Here is a 19,673-nt window from a genome sequence, read left to right as displayed (position 1 = left end):
TGGCAAAATCTAATAATTTACACTTTTTTAATCATTTCCATATATATAATAACTTTGAGAGTCGGTCAGATTTTTCCTTCTCATAGTGCCACATAGTTTAACAGTTCCAGAGAATAATTTAGTTTTGTTAATTATCGAATTTTGAATTTAAGTATTAAAGATATATAAGATGACTGGTGACATCACATCACATGATCATTCATTAACATTATCGAAGCGATGTGATCCTATGCATGCAGGTTACGTTATTACTACATATCGGATGAGCCCACGGAGACAAAAGAAGATGGTATCCGTTGCTACCTTGTCGCACTCTTCTCATCAATTCGCTTCCTTTAACCTTTAGTAATACACAATTATTCCTTCCTTCAACATTTTGAGAACAATCCTTTTCTAAAGCAAAAGCTGCACCAAAAATCATCACCAAATCTCCAAACTACCCCTCCTCACATCATATCAATCACCTTCTCAAAAGGCTAAACGGTAAAATCCATCATCCATGTCACAAAAAGAGTTGCCTCTTAGGTTCTCTTTGCTAAAGCACTTCCTGCAACTCTAAACTCTTACTCTAACTGTTATAAATAGGCCAAGTAGTGAGAGCAGAAGCCACAACACTTGCATCAAAACCTGTGAGATACAAAGAGATCATCGACAATGGCATTGGCAGCTTCACTTTCCCCAGCAGCCCCTTTGGTTCAAACCAACACTTTGAACCCTTTGGGTTGGACTGATGATCAGATCCTTGAGAAAGTCTACATCACTCACGTCCACACCGCTGAAAGGTACGATGTGGAATCACTTTTCAACGTCACTTCCAACATCATCAAGCGTGCTACTGCAGTTGCCGACAGTGTTGCTGTTAAGGTAATTAACATTCAACTCACGAATCTATGCATTCATCGCTTCTACAAACATGCGTGTTTAATCGTTTTTCCGTTTCTTTTGCAGACTGGCACACCCGTTGGTCTTATCGAAGACAAGGTTGCTCTGTCCACTTTCGATCCACCGTTCCTTAAACTCAAGCATATTGCTTCTCAGGTCAATATTCTGCACCATAGTATTCATTACCACTCCTTCTTATGCATGCAAATTTATATGAAATTGAGATGACAAACCTTCACTTTGATGGTTGAGCTCTCCAAACTTTTCTATGAATGAATATGCATATATGCATGTATTCTTAATTAGTAACTAGTTTTGAGAGTGTAGATGATGAACACACCTCATGGCGAGCATCACGCGCATCAGACAGCAATGTCGATACTTGACCAGCTGAGGAGCTACTCGTGGGATGGAAAAGCAATACTAGTTCTAGCTGCTTTGGCTTTGGAGTATGGAAATTTTTGGCATCTTGTTCAGGTTCCAACGGGAGACCATCTTGGAAGATCACTGGCACAGATGAATCGAGTTCACATCGTGGAGAGGAATAGGCAAGCCGTTGCTGACTACAACAGTTTGGTGAAGAACTTGCTGATCGCAGTTGAGTGCATCACTGAGTTGGAGAGGCTCTCCACCAAAGGTTATGACTTGAAGGATGTCCCTGCTTTGGCTGAAGCCATGCAAGAGATCCCTGTTGCTGTTTACTGGGCAATCATCACCACTATTGTTTGTGCTAATCATTTTGACTTCTTCCTTGGTGAATCGTGAGTTCATCCTCACACTAATTAGATATACTTCATTGGGTTAGATGTGCCTATGATCTCAGCCTGCAATCATATTATATGTAGTTCATTTTTTCGATTTCTCTTATATATTGTGATAAACTTGATTATATAAATAACATTGCTCATATATATGTTGCAATCACTTTCGTGCAGGGATGACAGATATGAAATAGCGAATTTCGACGATAAGCTTTCCGCCGTTATCAGCAAATTGAAGGCGAATCTGACCAGGAGCAGGAAGAAAATAGGTTAGGGAAAAAAACTATGATCAACCCCAATTTAGTGAGTGTTAGGTTGGTTAAAAGAGATGAGAAAGAAAAAAAAAACATTAAAATGACAAAGTAATAGATACGCTAATGTGACAGAAAGAAAGAGAAACATAAAAAAAATAGAGTGAAAACATATGATAAAAGAAAAAAAAAATGTTTTTAAGAGATATGTAAACAGAAAAACATGATCCATCTGTTATAAAGTGTGGAAGTATTTAATATAAATTAAATGCAGTTACCCTATTTTTTTGCTTTTCTGAAATTAACATAAAAATCAATTTCATGTATAAACCACTTTTGATATTAATTAGTTGTCATCTCAAATGTTTACCTTTTAGTCACCGTAACCTTGACATGAAAGAAATATATATATAAATAGAAATTCAATACTGATAAGGATCATCTGCATAATTATTTCAGGTGACCTAGAAGACTACTGGAGGCGTAAGAAGTTGCTCCAAACTCCCACAGAAATTGTAGAGGTTATCAAGGTTCTTATCTACCACAACGATGTTCACGACCCACATGTGTACGATGGTCTCACCAGGCAAATGGTAAGTAATTATTTCAAAAAAAAAAATTACTAATGGTAAAAGGAGACGCTTCTTTATAGTGACTATCGATGTTTTATGTGCAATGCAAAAGATTTCATAAAACTCTGAAGTGTCATGTAAAGATTGTGAGATTGGTCCGAATCATATATATAATAGTTTCTGTATGTTTTTTATTACTTGAATTGGTGTACGATGATGTCCCTTTGAAACAGGTGAGCATCGAAGTGTTTAGGAAGAAACACGTGCTGCTGTTCATTTCTGGGTTGGACAGTATCAGAGATGAGATTCGGCTGCTGCAATCAATCTACGAGGGATTGCAAGAAGATCCTAAGGAAGTGAAAGGATACAGGAAAGAGGACTTCAGGATCTTGTGGCTGCCGGTGGTGGAAGAGTGGAATCTTCTGCACAGGGCAGAGTACGATAATCTGAAGCTAGAAATGCCATGGTACGTGGTGGAATACTTCTTTCCCTTGGCAGGAATCAGACTCATAAGGGAGGACTTGAACTACAAGAACAAACCTATCATCCCTGTGCTGAACCCCCAGGGAAGAGTGGTGAACTACAATGCCATGCACATGATTTTCGTGTGGGGCATCGATGCCTTCCCCTTCAGACCATCTGACGATGATGTCCTTACCCAGAAATGGAACTGGTTCTGGGCCGAAATGAAGAAAGTGAATCCCAGACTCCAAGACATTGTAAGTGCATAAACTTGTTAAAATTGTTAGCAATATTGTTGGTTGTGTTTAAGTGTTGACAAGGGAAATATATAAACTTGTGAATGATCAGATAAAAGCGGACAGTTTCATCTTCATCTACGGAGGCAGTGACAGGAAGTGGGTGCAAGAGTTCACACTGGCGGTGGAGAAAATCAGAAGGCACGAGATCATCAAGAGGGCGGACGCAGTGATAGAGCACTACCCGTTCGGAAAGGAAGATCCGAGGATTGTTCCTCGGTTCTGGATTGGCATAGAGAGCTTGTTCGCGAATATGATTCAGAAGACACACAAGGACCCGACGATTGACGAGATAAAGAGCTTGCTGTGTCTTAAACAGCAGCAACCGGGGTGGGTTCTGCTGAGCAAAGGGTCGAACGTGAAGCTTCTGGGGAGAGGGGAACCGATGCTGGCAACTGCAGCAGATTTTGAGATATGGAAAGAGAAGGTGCTTGAGAAAGCAGGGTTTGACGTTGCTTTCAAGGAATACTATGAGCAGAAGCGGCGCGGTTATCCTCAGGAATGTTCCCACATGCAGTTGGCTAACTACCCTGCTGACATTCTCCACCCCATTAACTGCCCCGATGCTGGTTGTGGCAGATCCATGGAGATTGCTTCTGTGAGTTACAAGTGCTGCCATGGTCACACTCACAACCAGGCTGAAGTTCCTGAGAGTGGCGATGTCATGATTGAGAAGAAGTACGCTTCTTAATTCATTCATTCATTCATCGTCCATCATGAGTTTTGTTGAATTCATTTGTGTGCGTGTCAGCTGTTGCCATGAAGCCTCTTCTGTGCCCTTCTTTGGCTTGAAAATAATGGCTTCAAACAGCTTCTGTTTGTTTATCTGAATTCATTTTGATTCAATTAAAGAGATACCTTGGGCTTGCACAAAATCAAACTACTACATTCTCCTCCTCTCTTCTTTTGGCACTTGCTTGTTAACGTGTAGTTGATAGACTATGGATTAACAGTTTTTAAGTCATCAATAAACACATAATTAGGTTTATATTTTACTGCACAAATCAACAATTGAAAATCATCCATGTTCAACTATAATTAACATATATATCTAATGTACAAATGATATACCATGGTTCAAAATTATTAAGTAATCACTAAGCACTTATTTGGATTTACACTTTATTGAATAAGCAATCCATTATAAATCATTCCTTTTTAACTATAATCGACATGAGTATTTAATGTGCAAATCATAAATTATGGGTTGACACAACTCATAAGTAAACATATAATTGAATTTACAGTTTACCAACTGCACAAGCCAACCCTGTTCAACTATAATCAACAACGATATCTAATGTGAAAATCATAGACTATGGGTTAATAGTTATCAAGTCATCGGTAAACACATAATTAGGTTTACAGTTTATTGCACAAACCAACAACTGAAAATCATTCCTGCTCAATTATAATCAACATGAATATTTAATGTGTAAATCATAAATCATGAGTTAAGAGTTATTAAGTCATCAATAAGCACATAATTGAATTTATAGTTTACTACACATGCCAGCAACAAAATCATTTTTGCTCAACTATAATTAACATGGATATCTAATGTGAAAATCATGTAACATATGTTAGTAGTTATTAAGTATAAATAAGCATATTTATGAGTTTTTTAGAATAACAGGGCTTGAAGACGAACAACATAGGTTCAAGATCACCAATTGAAGAGGAACATCAGCGGTTAAGATAAAGAAGAACACTTTAACAACAAAAATATGTTGCACACCAACAACAACGATTCAAGAAGTGTACGGGAGGTTGAAGAAGGAAGACCAGTTTGAGAAAACGAACGCAGTTGAAGACAGGTTTCAGCCTCACACTTTGTTCCTGGATCTTGAAACTCTTTCTAATTTTCAAACCCTTTCTACCTTTCAAACACTGTCGATGTGAAATTTCATTAAAAATTATAAAAAAAATTAATAAGTCAGTGCCATGTATGGTTGTGACTGAAATAGTCAAATTCTACATGTCACTATATCATTATCCATTTTAATAACTACATGAAGTCATCGATGTTTGTGACACTTTTGTTGTGATTAACATGGGCAAAAATTTTTTATTGTAAAAAGTTAAAGTTGTATTTGTTATGGACGACTTCAACATATGAAGGAGTCTATTTGTCTTGAAGACTTCAATATTATTTTACTTATTCTTCATAAGACTTCAATGATTTTTTATTTGTTCTCAAATCTCTATTGCTTCATATTATTTTTATTCTTTTGAAGTGTTTGTTGTCTCACGACTTATTTGTAACAGCGTATAATTTCTTTGCTGAAGTTTCTATTGCCTCCATCTTTGTGAAATATAATCTCATAAATATATATTTTAATAATATTATATTTTTATTCAAATTTTTATAGAGTACTAGTTTCAGCTCTATTGGTTTCTCTCTTTAATTGTTTTAATAATACCTTTCCGTATTAATTTATTTATTTATGTTTAATTTTTTTAATACAATATTTAAAAAAATGTGATATGTCAGATTAAAACTTATAAGTAAAATTTTAGTTGTAACTTTTTTAAAAGTTACTTATTAGAAAAATAAAAAATAATTAGTTTTGTTATACATAGTATTGACTGCCAACTCTATTAACATCTGATATTAAAATGAATTTATTTGCATCTGTCGATATCCGACACTAATAAAAAAATTTATTTATTAAAAAATTTAAAAATAATTTTATGTTCTTCATTTTCCTTTTAAAAAAATTAACATTTAACATCTTGTTAAGCGAACTTTATCCGTATCATATATTGGTACGAATTTCACAGACAACTATTTATTATTGAAAAAAGTAAAATATAATTTTACATTTTTTAATTTCAAAATAATATTTATATAATAATATGATAATATTTGTATTATGGTACTTGATTTAGTGTCACATCATCTAGAAATGTGAGATGTGGTTCTCTATGTTATTATCCAAGAGATCCTATGTAAACCAGAGAGAAAAATACTTATATTTTTTAATGTAGTTGTGAATGTAAACATACACATTATACACTATACACGTTAGTAAAAAAAGTTATACTCTGATTAATGACTATAACTTTTGAACTAGTGATAAATACTCGATCCTAACATATAAGTAAATTTATATATATATATATATATATATATATATATATATATATATATATATATATATATATATATGTGGGAGGACTGAGCCAAATTAGATAAGTAAATTTATATTCCAGCAAACCAAAAATCTATTTCTAGAAAATTCTTTTCTACAAGGAGACAGTGAGAGGAACCATGTAAACACATAAAATTAATTCCTGTAAGATAGTTATCAACATTTTCTTTTATCACTAGTCCCATGTCAATTTGTAATGAGGAAACGTTTTCCCTCTAAATTTCCACGCAAACTACTGATAGACATCTCCATTAGAATGTATTTGAAAAAAAAAACGGAAATGATGAACATAAATTCAAAATATGAATTTAATTTTTTTTACCTTTTATTTAGATGCAATTTGAACCTTTTTAATTTTATATAATTCAATTGTCCTCATAAAGTTTTAGAATTTTAATTTTTAAATTCCTATCTAAATAATATATTTTCATTATACGATAGTTTAAATTTTTAATAAAATAAATTATAAAAACATTGTCAAATTTGTTGTGATGAAGTTTGATAAAGTAGTGTCACTGGGATCACCATGCCTACGGTGCACTCCGTGCACGTAAAAGCCTGGAATCATAATGCTAATGTCTTAATTAGTTAATTATTTTTTATCTTGGATCATATGTTTTGTGGTCATGGTATAGCCTATAAATAAAATAATTTTTTTTTCTTTTTCTAAAAAAAAGTATATAAAAAATCTATTTATAACTTCACACTTTTCAATTGTGGAAAGAAAAAGCATAGCTTCTCATTAAATGAAGTTATTATAAAAATAATAATTTTACCATGCGTATCAGGATTTGCTTCTTTGTCACACCATCGTCTTTGTCGGCATCGATTTGATTCAGAACGACTCTCATTCATCGAATAACTTTTCCCAACATAATGTTCTTGCCTTAACCTTTGGTCGGTCTTTCTCAAGGAAAATATTTTCGCACTAAGGCACTTCGGTGAGATCTAAATCATTCAAATGGAAAAAACGATAAACCTAACAACTATAAAATGACCATAGGGACCACAACTGTATTAATTCTTTGTGAATGAACACAAGTTTTTAAAGATGACAAGAAAAACGAGTATGCCTCATTTCACCGCAATTTTAGTTGTTTAATGCTTCAAGATCAAGCAATTAATTGTGAGTGAGTGAACCTTCAATTACGAATATATAATATTTAGAAATGTCTGTCTGACTTTCAAGCCTAATCACATATTACATTTGAAAGGATATACGGGTATGAACGATGGGTTTATATATTTATATATAACCTCTTATTTCATATGCGACGCTGATCTAAAATTTTAAGATAATAAATGATTTATAACTTTGTTATTTTTATTTGATGTAAAATTTTGACTCATATTTGTATTATTTTCAACAAAGAATACATGTACGTTGCATCGCTTTCAAAGAACCCGTTAAACTAAGTGCTTTCATTTGAAGTATAAATAAAAATAACGTAATGATGAAAACAAAATTCACCATGAAGACCTACGAAATGTTCCTGCCTTGTACCATGGACAAGTGATCTTCAATCGTACGTCCTTCTAGAAAACAAAAGTTCAAGGAAATTCCATTCCAAAGGAAACAAATCACTGTCATATAAGGTTTGCATGGTAACATTGTCCACGGTAATCTTCTTGCCTTGCACCTTTAGACAAGTGACCTACCATCTTTTGAGAAAGCTAAAGTTTCATCGAATTCCAACACCAACAGAAACATGGCAATTATATCCTTTATCATATCGCCACTCACCAAAGACTCCATTAGGGCAAACCTGAACTTTGCACGAGAGGGCACATTTCACGTTTTCTATACAGCAAATAAAGAAGCTGTTTGTTTATGTGCTTTTTTTATTTTTCTCTAAAATTTGTCTCCTCCAGCCTAAAGTTAATAATTATTCCAAATGTAAAGTCTCCGAGAATCTTAACTTATAAATAGGTCGAGCAATTTAATGATAGCACAAGACATCGATCATTTCCATCCAAATTAATTAACGTACGAAGTAGCAACATGTCGATCTCTAAACCTGAACAAAAGCCTCTTCTGCCAAACCCATTTCAGTTGAGTGACACTGAGATCATTGAGAAAGTGTACGCATCCCACACTTACGATGACGAAGTGTTTGATAGTGAGCCACTTTTCAACGTTGTGTCCAGCGTTATCAAGCTATCAAGTAGAGTTGTTGGGGCTATTCTCAAGGTAAATTAACAAAAATCAAATTCATAACTTACAAAATCTCTTTTTTTTTGTGTTTTATAGCTTCCCTTTTTTAAGTCATTAGTAAGTATAACTTCAAGTATTCAGATACCTGACTACAATTTTGGGTGTCATGCAGATCGATGAGCAAAATGGTTTTGCAGGAAATGTTATTGCCACAAGCACTTTCAAACCAGAATTCTCAAAACTGAAGCTCATGTCCTGCCATGTATTTTCTCGCTTACTCCATTTTATTACAAATCATATCGCGATGTTTTTGTCTTCGTTTTGTTGCGAAGAAATCACTCCATTTGAATATACTTAGAACATAGTTAGTAGTATATTTTCTAATACTTTCACACGTTTTATTAAAGCAAAACTTGAGACCATTATCAGAATTAAAACGTTAGATGGATGATTTCACTAATGTTTTTGTATATTATTTAAAGATAAAACTATAATATACTGTATTAAAAAATACAAATTATGAGATCATTTCTAAATGAAATATGAAACCTGCATGGTTTTAATTTTTAGTAAACTTTTTAGTTCATAAAACAATGAATTATGGTGCTGCATGGTTTTAGCAATTGATTATGGTGACAGATGATAACAACCCCTTGGGGGCTGGAGAACGCACACCAAACAACCCTAAGGATTCTTCAACAACTGAGAACCTTCTCGTGGGATGCAAAAGTGTTGGTGGCTCTAGCGGGTTTCGCTTTGGAGTACGGAAACTTCTGGAACCTTTATCAGGCATCAGACCCTCTAGGGAACTCGTTGAAAGTGCTGAATCAGGTTCAGCATAGACAGCTTCCAGTGGTTGATCTGAACTTAACAGTGAAGCTGGTGCTGGAGGCTGTTGAGAAGATCAGTCGTTGGGGAACCTTGTCCGCTGATGAAAGCTATGACACCGAGGATGTTCCTGCTTTGTCGGATGCATTGGAGCAGATCCCCCTTGTTGTTTACTGGGTTGTCTCTTCCCTTGTCGCTTGCAATAGCAACCTCCAGGGTGTATCGTAAGTCTTATCTCAACAAACATGTTCTTCTTGTCAAATGTTTGTTGTCGAGTAATTAATCCTAAACTTTTTATGTTTCAGGAACTATCCGTTACTGGAATTTCGTGCCAAACTTTCTCTCGCTCTGGATGAGTTTGCCAGGCTACTAGTGATATGCGAGCAGCAAAAAGGTTTTTGTGTGCTTCCTTCAATATCATCCTTTTCATCTAGTTTTTACTTTACTTAAGTGATGAAGATGAAAAGAAATGTTTTAAAAATGCAGATCATGTAGAAGACTACCGGAGGCGTAAGAGGAACTTTAACAAGCCTAAAGACATTGTAGACTTTTTGAAGCTTTTGATCAGTAAAAACGGCTCTCAGAACGCTCAAATATACGATGGCAACGCCAGAAGGACAGTGGTTCGTATCATATATTAGTTGTGTCAAGCTTTAATTCAGTGTAGAATTATTTAAGCTCTCAATCGTGTTATTATAAGTAAAAAGCGATGGTTTGTTTTGTTGGTAAATAGAATGTTGAGGTTTTCAAAGACAAGTACGTGCTGCTATTCATTTCGGGGTTGGACAGAATAGAAGACGAGATTCGGCTTCTGAATTCAATTTACGAGGGACTAGTGGAGGATCCGAATGACAGGAGCGGATTCAAGAAAGAGGAGTTCAAGATCTTGTGGATCCCGATGGAGAGTGGATGGGGTGATGCGCGCAGGGAGGTGTTCAACACTCTGAAGAGCTACATAAAATGGTACGTGGTGGAGTGCTTTGAACCCTTGCCAGGAACAAGGCTGATTGAGGAGGAACTAAAGTTCCAGGGTAAACCTATACTTCCAGTGGTGAAGCCACAGGGCGTGCTGCTGAACGATGATGCCTTGGACATCATATTCGAATGGGGAATCGACGCATTCCCTTTCAGAAAATCGGATGCCTACCTACTTGCGCAGAAATGGAAATGGTTCTGGGATGAAGTAAAGAAAACAAATCTTCACGGAATACAGGTAAAACCCCAAAACCAGCTTACCGCGTTTTCTTTATATACATTCACCGATTAACCCAGAAATTGTTGCGTGTGTGAATGAATAGGTGAAAGGTGATAGGTATGTGTTCATATATGGAGGCAGCGAGAAGTGGAGCCGAGAGTTCAGTGTGGCGGTGGATAAAATAAAGAGGCACGAAACAATAAAGAGGGCAGATGCAATAATAGAGCATTACCATTTGGGGAAGGATGACCCGAAGATAGTTCCTCGGTTCTGGATCGGAGTGGAAGGGAAGAGGCAGAAGAAGCACTCGGAGAAGTTGGACTGTGAGATCCAAGAGATTGTGAAGTCTTTGCTTTGCCTGAAGCAGGACACGCAGGGATGGGCCATTCTCAGCAAAGGGTCCAACGTGAAGATTTTAGGGCACGCCCAACCCATGTATCAGACTGTGGCTGACTTCGAAAAGTGGAAAGACAGAGTGCTGGTGAAAGAAGGGTTCGACATTGCCTTCCAAGAGTACTATGAGACCAAGCGTCATCTTCCTGCTCCTCAACCATGCGAATTCAACACTCTTGATGTTCTCGCAACCATAACATGCCCTAATGCCTCTTGTGGACGCGTCATGGAGGTCACCTCCGTTAACTACAAGTGCTGCCATGGTGGCAATGTTGCTGACCACGCCTTCACATCTCCAACAACCCAAACCTAAACCTCAGTTACAACCTCGGTTTGTTTTCGAGAAACTACGCCAACCTGAATTCCAAGTGTGTTTTTTACTATATATCTATGTTTGCATGCATGTGAGTCTCAACGACTCGGTCCCTTGCGACCTCTTCATAAATAATGCCATATTTTGTATCTTCTGAGTTAGATTATTATTCAATAAATAATATTTCCTTCTGCAACCGCATTTCAACCCTTACAACCTTTTAGTACTTCCACTGCTATCATATTCAGTTTTTTTTAGTCAAAATAAAAAGATAATCGAATTAATGTGTATAAGGGTGCCGTTGAATACCAATCAAGCTTACACAGATATGATCACGATCTTACCTACACTACACTAAGTAGCTGCATAAAAAAAAGTTTTCTGTAAGCTAACTTTTAAAACTTTTCTTCTTTCTCTTTAATATAAGTTCCAAGACTACACTGCCTGATCAAGTTTAATTTAAAAAACTACATGAAATAACCTTGTTTGACGATTTTATTTTTACCTCTAACTTCAACTAAATTAATGCCAAGTGTTGACATCATTCATTTGGGTCACTCTCAAGTTGTAGTTGTTTTATGTTTTTTTCTTGCTTATATACATCCCCAATCCAACGGAAACAGAGTTGACTATAGTTTCACGAAAGGTGGGTGATGAAGTGGGTCCATCATTTGGTTGGTTCTTGATCGGGGGCTACCCTCCAAAATAGTAATTGGTTGGAGCTTGATTATGTGTATAAACTTTGACCCACCAACGGTCAAACACAGTTTTAATTGACCATGTTTTCAATGTGCTATCTAGTCGCACCCCATTTCCTCTGCATATAATGTATAAATACCCTTTTCTCTCGTTTACGCTCTTAACTAAATTAACTAAGCACAACAGTACTTCATGGATTCATTTTTTCCCGAGAAACTTCTGGGTGAGATTTTCTGGGATCAACCCCTTTTGCCCACTGATCAAAGCGATGTAATTCAAAATTCCCATATGATCAAGGCTGAAGCTTTCCCTCCAGCAACTCAAAGTGCTTTTGTTCAATATATAGACCTACCCAGAAGAAATAACCCTCTAAACGGGTCAAATTCAGAGAGCATGAGTAAGAGGATGCTTGCTTTCTTGAGAAAAAGTTCCCCTGTGGAGAGAAATAACGTAGAAGAGAATGAAAGAGATCGCAGTTTCAGGCACATGATCAACGAGAGAATGAGAAGACAGAGACAGAGACAATGTTGCTTGGCCCTGCATTCAATTTTACCACATGGAACCAAAGTATAAAGATATTGCTTTATATATATTATTACGAATATCTTCTGTGTATTTATTTATATATATTCCCATAAACATTTTGAGGATAAAATTTAAAATCATAAATTAATTTAATTCTAAAAGTCCAATTTTTCTTGTTCACGTAAAAGTGATGGAAAGTGGTGGAAACAGAATGCATGTATATATTTTGAAATTTGGATGTCCCCAACAGTTTGTATTTCATGTTTTGTGGCAGACGGATAATAATTCTGTGATTCAAACAGCAGCAAAGGAAATTGTAAGGCTACAAGGATGCAGAGAAGAGCTGAAGAGGAAAAATTGCGAGGCTGAAGCAAATGCTGAAGGTGTTTGTGTGAGGAACGAAGATGGAGGAAGCAAGATTGCATATTTGAGAGTTGCAGATCCGGAGTGTGGAATTGATTCAATGGTTGAGAGGCTGAAGTGGTTGAAAGAGGAAGGAGTGGAGAGCAGGAGGATCAAATCAAGTTTCTCCCCAACGGAGTTGTTTGCAGTGTTAGAGATAGAGTGGTGAAGAGGTATAATGTTGTTGGAAAACAAGGAATGAAGTTCATGGGAAGGTTCATTGGAAACTTGGAAGAAAAAGCAAATATAGAGTTAGAATTTCATTATAAGTGCAGTTTAATTTGTAAATAATGTAGATGATAGACAGACACACGGGTGGGTGGGTGGGTCAATTCACTCTCTTTTTTTTATTTGTGGTCAAGCTTGTATACGTGTAACACTATTTCAATTTTAACTCAGTTATTACATAAATACCCTGTCTAGAATTAGTGTGTTCTTTTTGTAAATGAAGATTTCCAAAATGTAACAAATTATAAATGCAACCATGAATGAACCAAGCTGAGGCCTAAGGAGCAATGGCATGCGTGGTGTAGAAACAGCTATGTTTAATAGAATGGTCTTTTAGTCTTTTCCTTATGATTTTAGAGGAATTAATAATTTTCCAAAACTGGAACGGGGCTTGAACATCTTATGATTCATGTTTTATGTAATTATTTCTTGGATTTTTCGTTTACTTTTGTCATCTTATTACATTATGCAATAATATTGAATATGCAAATAAATAAAAACATCTTTAAAAAGTTATAGAAGAGAGATTCCCTAAATTTATCTATGAAATTACATATAATAGTAATTATATTTATATATATATATATATATATATATTTAAGTTTATGATTCATTTTGTTTTTTATATTTATTTTTTTTCTTAATTGAATCCTGATATTCGTTAAATAAAATTAATTTGGTCCTATTATTTAAAAATGTCATATAATATCAAAATTTGGATTATGTTCTACAGTAGAATGTATTTTTTTCACTCCACCTCTCACCACCTTCTAAGCTCTCAACAAATTTATTTTAGTATTTGAATTGAAATGAACATTTCAAACCCTCTCTCATAACAGTGGATGATTCACTTGGCATTGTCCGTATTCAAATCTTCAACATAATTCAAGTCCTTAAACTTCTCAAAGATTTCGACAACCCCAAAAGTCTCATGTAATTGGAGCTTCTTGGGAGAGGAAAAAAATGTGTTTGCAACAGATTGAAGTGAAGGGAGGTGGAGAAAGGTGATGATAGGTGGAAAAAGGTGTAATAAGAAAAAACAAACAAAAGAAAACATTAGGAGTTCAAAAAATAGAAGATGATCTAGATTTTGATACTGACAATTTTAAATACATATGTTTAGATTGTTTGAAATAGAAACATTATCTTCTTCTCCGATTATAGTGGATTTACAACCACTGGCTGTGAAAATACTTTGTTATGAGAAATGTTTAAGATTTTTAATTTGTCTAGCATCAAATCAAAAGTCACATAATAAGAACACACAAAGTTAATTATTCATTTATTATTCAAAATAGTAGATATTTTTAATAAAGTATTGTGATTGGAATATCGCTACTTGTAGTTGTAGCAAGCATTAGGCCTTTGTCATCCTTTCTCATTGGTTGTCACAATAATTATTGGTTTTTTTTTTTTTAATTCTTCTTTAATACCCAATTGTGGTCCTACTACTTGGATTATCCTATGATTTCATAAGATTGTTCCTTTGGGTTCACATCCTTATTATATTGAGTACATTTGTAATTATCCATTTTTAAACTTTTTTATTGTTTTGCCTGCTTCTTTGTCATCATAGCCATAGAATAAGAAATCATATCTTCTATTTTCAATGTTCTGCAAATTGTCTTTCTCTAGATCAATGCATAACATTTTTCTAATTCATTTACACAAGATTTCTTCACGAACTTCCTCCAAATCATCTTCCAATCCAACAAAGAATATATATGCATCTTCAATATTTTAATTAACTTCTGATACGGTTTCACATTATTATCAAGATTATTCACGACTACTTTGTCGTGATGGTTCAATTCTTAAAAAATCTCAACAAACTCCATAATGTTATATTAAGGTTTACCTATTTTATTTTGCAACCATTATTACTATAGAACCACCAATAGATAGGAAACATTGGGTTTGGCACCAAAGCCCTAGTAAAATAATTAAATTAATAAATACATCCAGAAATCATGAATTCACGTTCCTAAGCTATGGTGAAGTTAGGTCTATTAGGAAGAGCTTATTTAAGGTTTATTTGAGCTTACCTGCATTTTGCAAGTGTTTGGAAACTTATGAAAATGGTTGTTTTCAACTTATTTTAACAAACTTTGTGGGATAACCAATACAAATAAACAGTTCAAATTGATTTCTTCAATTATAAAAATAAATGAAATCTACGGCTAATTAGCTTAACTAAGTTATTTATCCAAATTCAACTTTAGTCATACATAACTATTTAGCTTCATATAGTACAACCTATGAACAGAAAATAACAACCACTTTATCAACTAAGCTACAAAAGGGAAAATTATTGTTCACCACCATTAAATTTTCAATGTATTTCACTCTTATACAATCTTAAAGGAAAATTTGATTACTTAATTTAAAATATATTTTATTTATATATTATATAATTTATTTTACATTTTTTTTATCTAAAAGCATATTTAGATTGTTCAATTAAAAATATTATTTCCAAATGTAATTCAAAACATAAATTTAGATTATACAATTCAAAAAAATTTACGGTCCAAAATATTTCTTACCCATAAATAACTGAAACTTTTTTCAATTTATACAACAAGAAGGTATAGAAATAATAAAAGAAATTCTCTCATATTCTTAATGGGCAGACGCATATCTAGTATTAACAGTATTTTTCCTCTTTCCAACCCCTAATTTTTTTAGACTAATTTTAACTTATGTAATTTAATTTCAAACTAGTTAAGACACACTAATCAAGTTTTAAAAAGTATTAAGAAAATAATATACAAAGACAAATATAAGTAAATAAATATTCATTAAATTCTTACATAAAGAATCGTTGTTATATAAAAATTCTCCTAAACCCATATAAAGGAAGGCTTAGCTAGATATAGAAATTAAAAGATAACAATAGATTAAAAAGAAAAAAGAAAAGATAACCCATAAAGCTTTTTAAAAGATGTGAAGTTTTAATAGATAGGCATAATATAGAGATTATTTTAGCTCTCCTTGTTCTCATGTCATAAAAATGCAGGTGCAGCATGAGTTGGATTCGGATTTTCAAAAAATAATTTAAAATTCTTATACGTATCCTCAAAATTTTCCTGAACGTCACTTTTTATAATTTTAATTTACTTATAGATTTTTATATAAATTATTAATTATATTTCGATTCAAACAATATATGAAAGTAACAGAGACATAGAAATTAAAAAATTTAAAATTATATTATATGTTATTTAATTTATAATTTCAAGTTTATCTAACTATTAACTCAATCAATTTATATTAAAAAAGTTATGGCAAAATATGCAAATAAAATCTTTAATACATGCATGTACTTACATATGCAATAGTAAAAATTGAAATTAAAATATGTAATGTTTATATATTGTATTAGGGCTAGGTGGATAAATGCCTAAAGATCGAAATTTCTCTTTTCAATTGTTATTTTCAGGCGGGGAAGTTGGGACAATCAGCCCAAGTATCATGTGCCCATCTCAATACAGTTCTGCACAAAAGACAAAATTACATTCATGGTAAAATAATAATATTTTTAATTATATTATTTTTTAATTTATATATTATTATATTATTGCACTATTCCTTCCATTCGCCAATTTGAAGGACTCTCTTGTTATAAACAATATATAAGTAATGAGAGGATACTGAGCATTCATGTTCCTATTTCCAAGTCCAAGTCTTTCCTTTTCCTAGTTTAGAATCATAAAATTTTACTCCATCCCTCCACAAAATCAGCAATGATGAAATAAAAGAAAAGGAAATTATATGTTCACAACACATAAAACAAAATATACTTACTCAACAATCTATTCTAACAATATAATATATATATATATATATATATATATATATATTGATAATTTTTATTAAAATAATATGACATTGAATTGTCAAATAAATATATTCTTTTAAAGAGTCATAGGGTTTTTCTTTTTTATTTCATAATTTTGGTTTGAGTTGGAAATTGTAAATGAGGGTCAGTTGATTTTTTCTTTATAAAATAGGGATGAAAGGAGTGATAACTGTATTAAAGCTGAAGTCGTTACAATATAAACTAGTTTTCTTTTTATTTTTTTTAAGTGAAAGTTGTCATGATACATACCAGAATTCATAACGACTTTACTTCGATATTTTTAAAAAAAATATTTTTTAAATGTTCTTGTTATATTTATTTTTTTAACCCTAGAGTTTTTTCTTTGTTTTTTTTAATTTGAGTTGATTGGTAGAATAAATTAACATAATTAATTGATAAAATGTAGTAAATTATAGATAAAGTTGGTTAAACTTAACAATATTTTTCATTAAACTAGAAATGTTAAGATAATTACATTAGATAATAAAAAATTACATATTGAAATATATTTGAAAATTGGATAAAACAACAAACTGGTTACGATAGGAACAGTTGTTTCTATGATGTCTTTAATATCTACAAACTTTATTGTTGTTTTTTAAATTTTTAATCAATGTTAAAATATATTAATGTCGACTTTTATTTCATAATACTTTTGTATTTTTACTATTTAGTGTACCAATCAACTCAAATTAAAAAAAATAAATAAATATAACAAGAATGCTTAAAATATTATATATATATATATTTATTTATTTATTTTGAAGTGAAGTCATCGTGAGTCTTTACAACTTTCATTTTTCTAATACATTAAAATTGGTCTCTATTATAATGACTTCTCATTTGCAAAAAAAAAAAATCACTTCAACTTTGATATTGTTATCACTTCCGACGACTTCATCTTATTTAAAAAAAAATAAAAATAAACCAACTCTAATTTACAAATTCTACTTTAAACCATCACTCAAATAAATAAAAAAACCCTATAACCTACTATCTTTTTAAAACCAAAACATACAATTATTCCACTAACGTATATTATAAAAATAATTGCATATTGTCTCGTTGATTATAAATGAAAAGAAAAATCAATTCATCATGGGTTCATTAAAAATTTCACTATGTTATACATCAATTAACTTTTTATCTACAAAATATATATATATATATATATATATATATATATATATATATATATATATATATATATATATATATATATATATATATATATAAACTTCTAAAAGATATAGCACATCAACTATAGTACATAGTTAAAAAAGTCTGTTAACTAATTCTATATTGTGTTTATTAATTTTTTTTACACCAGTGTAAATACATGCTTGCGCATGTGTATAAACATTTTTTACACTTTTATATGTATATAATCTTATATTTTACAAATGTTATCAAATTAATACAAATTAAAATTATATTTTTTAGAAATGAAATGAATGAAAAAATAATCATTAAAAAAAAGATATAAGCGATTTTATAAAAATTATATAAAAGTAATGATTAATTTTTAAAATTTTAATAAATAATTATATTATAAAGAGGAAAATAAAAAATGAATACAAAAAAGAAATATTTTTTATGTATAGTCATAGATATTTAGATTAAATATGTAATACTTATTTAATGTGAAAATGGAGGAAAATTTGAATAGATAGATATCCGAGTTAGAGGGCTTTCTTTATCATACCTACTTAAGCTTGTATAGCTCTAATAAAAAGACAGAGAACAATATAGTTTACAATTCGAAACTAAACGTTTATACTAGATGAAAATAAAATTGTCTCTTTAATAAGTAATATTAAAATTACAATTATCGTTTAGAGAAGGAAAAATAATATGAAAAAACAAAAGTGATGGATCAAGTGAAGGTTGGAGGAAACTTAACTTTTGACGATCGATCAAAACTGGTATTTATATCTCTTTCCTCCAATGCATTCCCACCTCAACAACTATTTTTTAGTCCATCTTCAACAACCCCACTACATTTTCATGGTCTTTTAAGTCGTTTTCTAGTAGAATTTGGAAATTTTCGAGGAAACAGAGTTAAAGAAAAAGTGACAAAGCTGCTTTTGTAACAAATATCAATTTGTCGTTTTCTCTTTTAAGAATTCCATGTTCATATTCCACAGTAATTGACTTCTACATTTTTTTTCTCTGCCACGCGAACAATGACTAGTATACCATTCCTTGTTCAAAGTTAATAATCTGCTTTTTCTTTTGTTTTATTAAATTTAATGATTTTGTCTACATCAGTTTTAAGAGTTGATACATTAATCAACATGGAAATTTTGGTTGATGGAATTAAACCATTTTTTTAATATTGTAGTATTTGTTCTAAATTTCAGAAACTAAAAAAAAAAACCTTGTGATGGTAATAATTTGTTGAGATTGAAGGGATCAATGATAATATCAACTTATTTAATAAAAAACTTCTGACAAAATATCTTCATATTTTTTTTATGGTTTCTATTCTTGGCTGTGTGTGATTCCCCTTTATAGGTTATTGTTTAGTACGATAAATTATTAAGCTAATGCATGGAGTGTAGTGTTTATTATTTTTGTCATGACTCACTACCTACCAAGTCAAGTCGTTTCAAAAGTCACTACTAAAGTTGCATTATTTATTTCAAACAAAGAATAAATTGTTTGATTATAACAACCGAGAATTTGTCTGAT

General features: G+C 32.2%; 3 protein-coding genes across 3 annotated transcripts; all 3 read left to right on the top strand.

The window, feature by feature from the left end:
• Positions 1–590: 590 nt before the first annotated feature.
• On the top strand, positions 591–4,104 carry LOC114191916 (protein SIEVE ELEMENT OCCLUSION B-like). Its single transcript, XM_028081371.1, has 7 exons — positions 591–864; positions 949–1,038; positions 1,210–1,643; positions 1,818–1,912; positions 2,354–2,487; positions 2,700–3,185; positions 3,277–4,104. The coding sequence occupies exons 1-7, from the start codon at positions 655–657 to the stop codon at positions 3,913–3,915; spliced, it is 2,088 nt and encodes a 695-aa protein (XP_027937172.1). The 5' UTR covers positions 591–654; the 3' UTR covers positions 3,916–4,104.
• Positions 4,105–8,312: 4,208 nt separating this feature from the next.
• LOC114192479 (protein SIEVE ELEMENT OCCLUSION B-like) lies at positions 8,313–11,476 on the top strand. The gene is made up of 7 exons (XM_028082214.1): positions 8,313–8,570; positions 8,707–8,796; positions 9,174–9,586; positions 9,668–9,756; positions 9,849–9,985; positions 10,096–10,575; positions 10,661–11,476. Exons 1-7 carry the CDS (start codon positions 8,382–8,384, stop codon positions 11,261–11,263), a joined length of 2,001 nt encoding a protein of 666 aa, XP_027938015.1. The 5' UTR covers positions 8,313–8,381; the 3' UTR covers positions 11,264–11,476.
• Positions 11,477–12,131: 655 nt separating this feature from the next.
• LOC114190786 (transcription factor bHLH92) lies at positions 12,132–13,202 on the top strand. Its single transcript, XM_028079819.1, has 2 exons — positions 12,132–12,529; positions 12,762–13,202. Exons 1-2 carry the CDS (start codon positions 12,155–12,157, stop codon positions 13,056–13,058), a joined length of 672 nt encoding a protein of 223 aa, XP_027935620.1. The 5' UTR covers positions 12,132–12,154; the 3' UTR covers positions 13,059–13,202.
• Positions 13,203–19,673: the final 6,471 nt, after the last annotated feature.

The sequence above is a fragment of the Vigna unguiculata genome, chromosome 7 (genome assembly GCF_004118075.2).
Source record: "Vigna unguiculata cultivar IT97K-499-35 chromosome 7, ASM411807v1, whole genome shotgun sequence".
In the NCBI taxonomy this organism is placed as follows: domain Eukaryota; kingdom Viridiplantae; phylum Streptophyta; class Magnoliopsida; order Fabales; family Fabaceae; genus Vigna; species Vigna unguiculata.
This window is presented reverse-complemented; position numbering and strand designations above follow the sequence as displayed.

Excerpts from the sequence above, each read along its gene's own strand:
- LOC114191916 (XM_028081371.1), top strand. The coding sequence starts at position 655 with ATGGCATTGGCAGCTTCACTTTCCCCAGCAGCCCCTTTGGTTCAAACC. Across the intron at positions 865-948 it reads CCGACAGTGTTGCTGTTAAG|ACTGGCACACCCGTTGGTCT; the intron begins GTAATTAACATT and ends TTTCTTTTGCAG. Across the intron at positions 3,186-3,276 it reads ATCCCAGACTCCAAGACATT|ATAAAAGCGGACAGTTTCAT; the intron begins GTAAGTGCATAA and ends GTGAATGATCAG.
- LOC114192479 (XM_028082214.1), top strand. The coding sequence starts at position 8,382 with ATGTCGATCTCTAAACCTGAACAAAAGCCTCTTCTGCCAAACCCATTT. Across the intron at positions 9,587-9,667 it reads AGCAACCTCCAGGGTGTATC|GAACTATCCGTTACTGGAAT; the intron begins GTAAGTCTTATC and ends TTTATGTTTCAG. Across the intron at positions 9,757-9,848 it reads GATATGCGAGCAGCAAAAAG|ATCATGTAGAAGACTACCGG; the intron begins GTTTTTGTGTGC and ends TTAAAAATGCAG.
- LOC114190786 (XM_028079819.1), top strand. The coding sequence starts at position 12,155 with ATGGATTCATTTTTTCCCGAGAAACTTCTGGGTGAGATTTTCTGGGAT. Across the intron at positions 12,530-12,761 it reads TTTTACCACATGGAACCAAA|ACGGATAATAATTCTGTGAT; the intron begins GTATAAAGATAT and ends GTTTTGTGGCAG.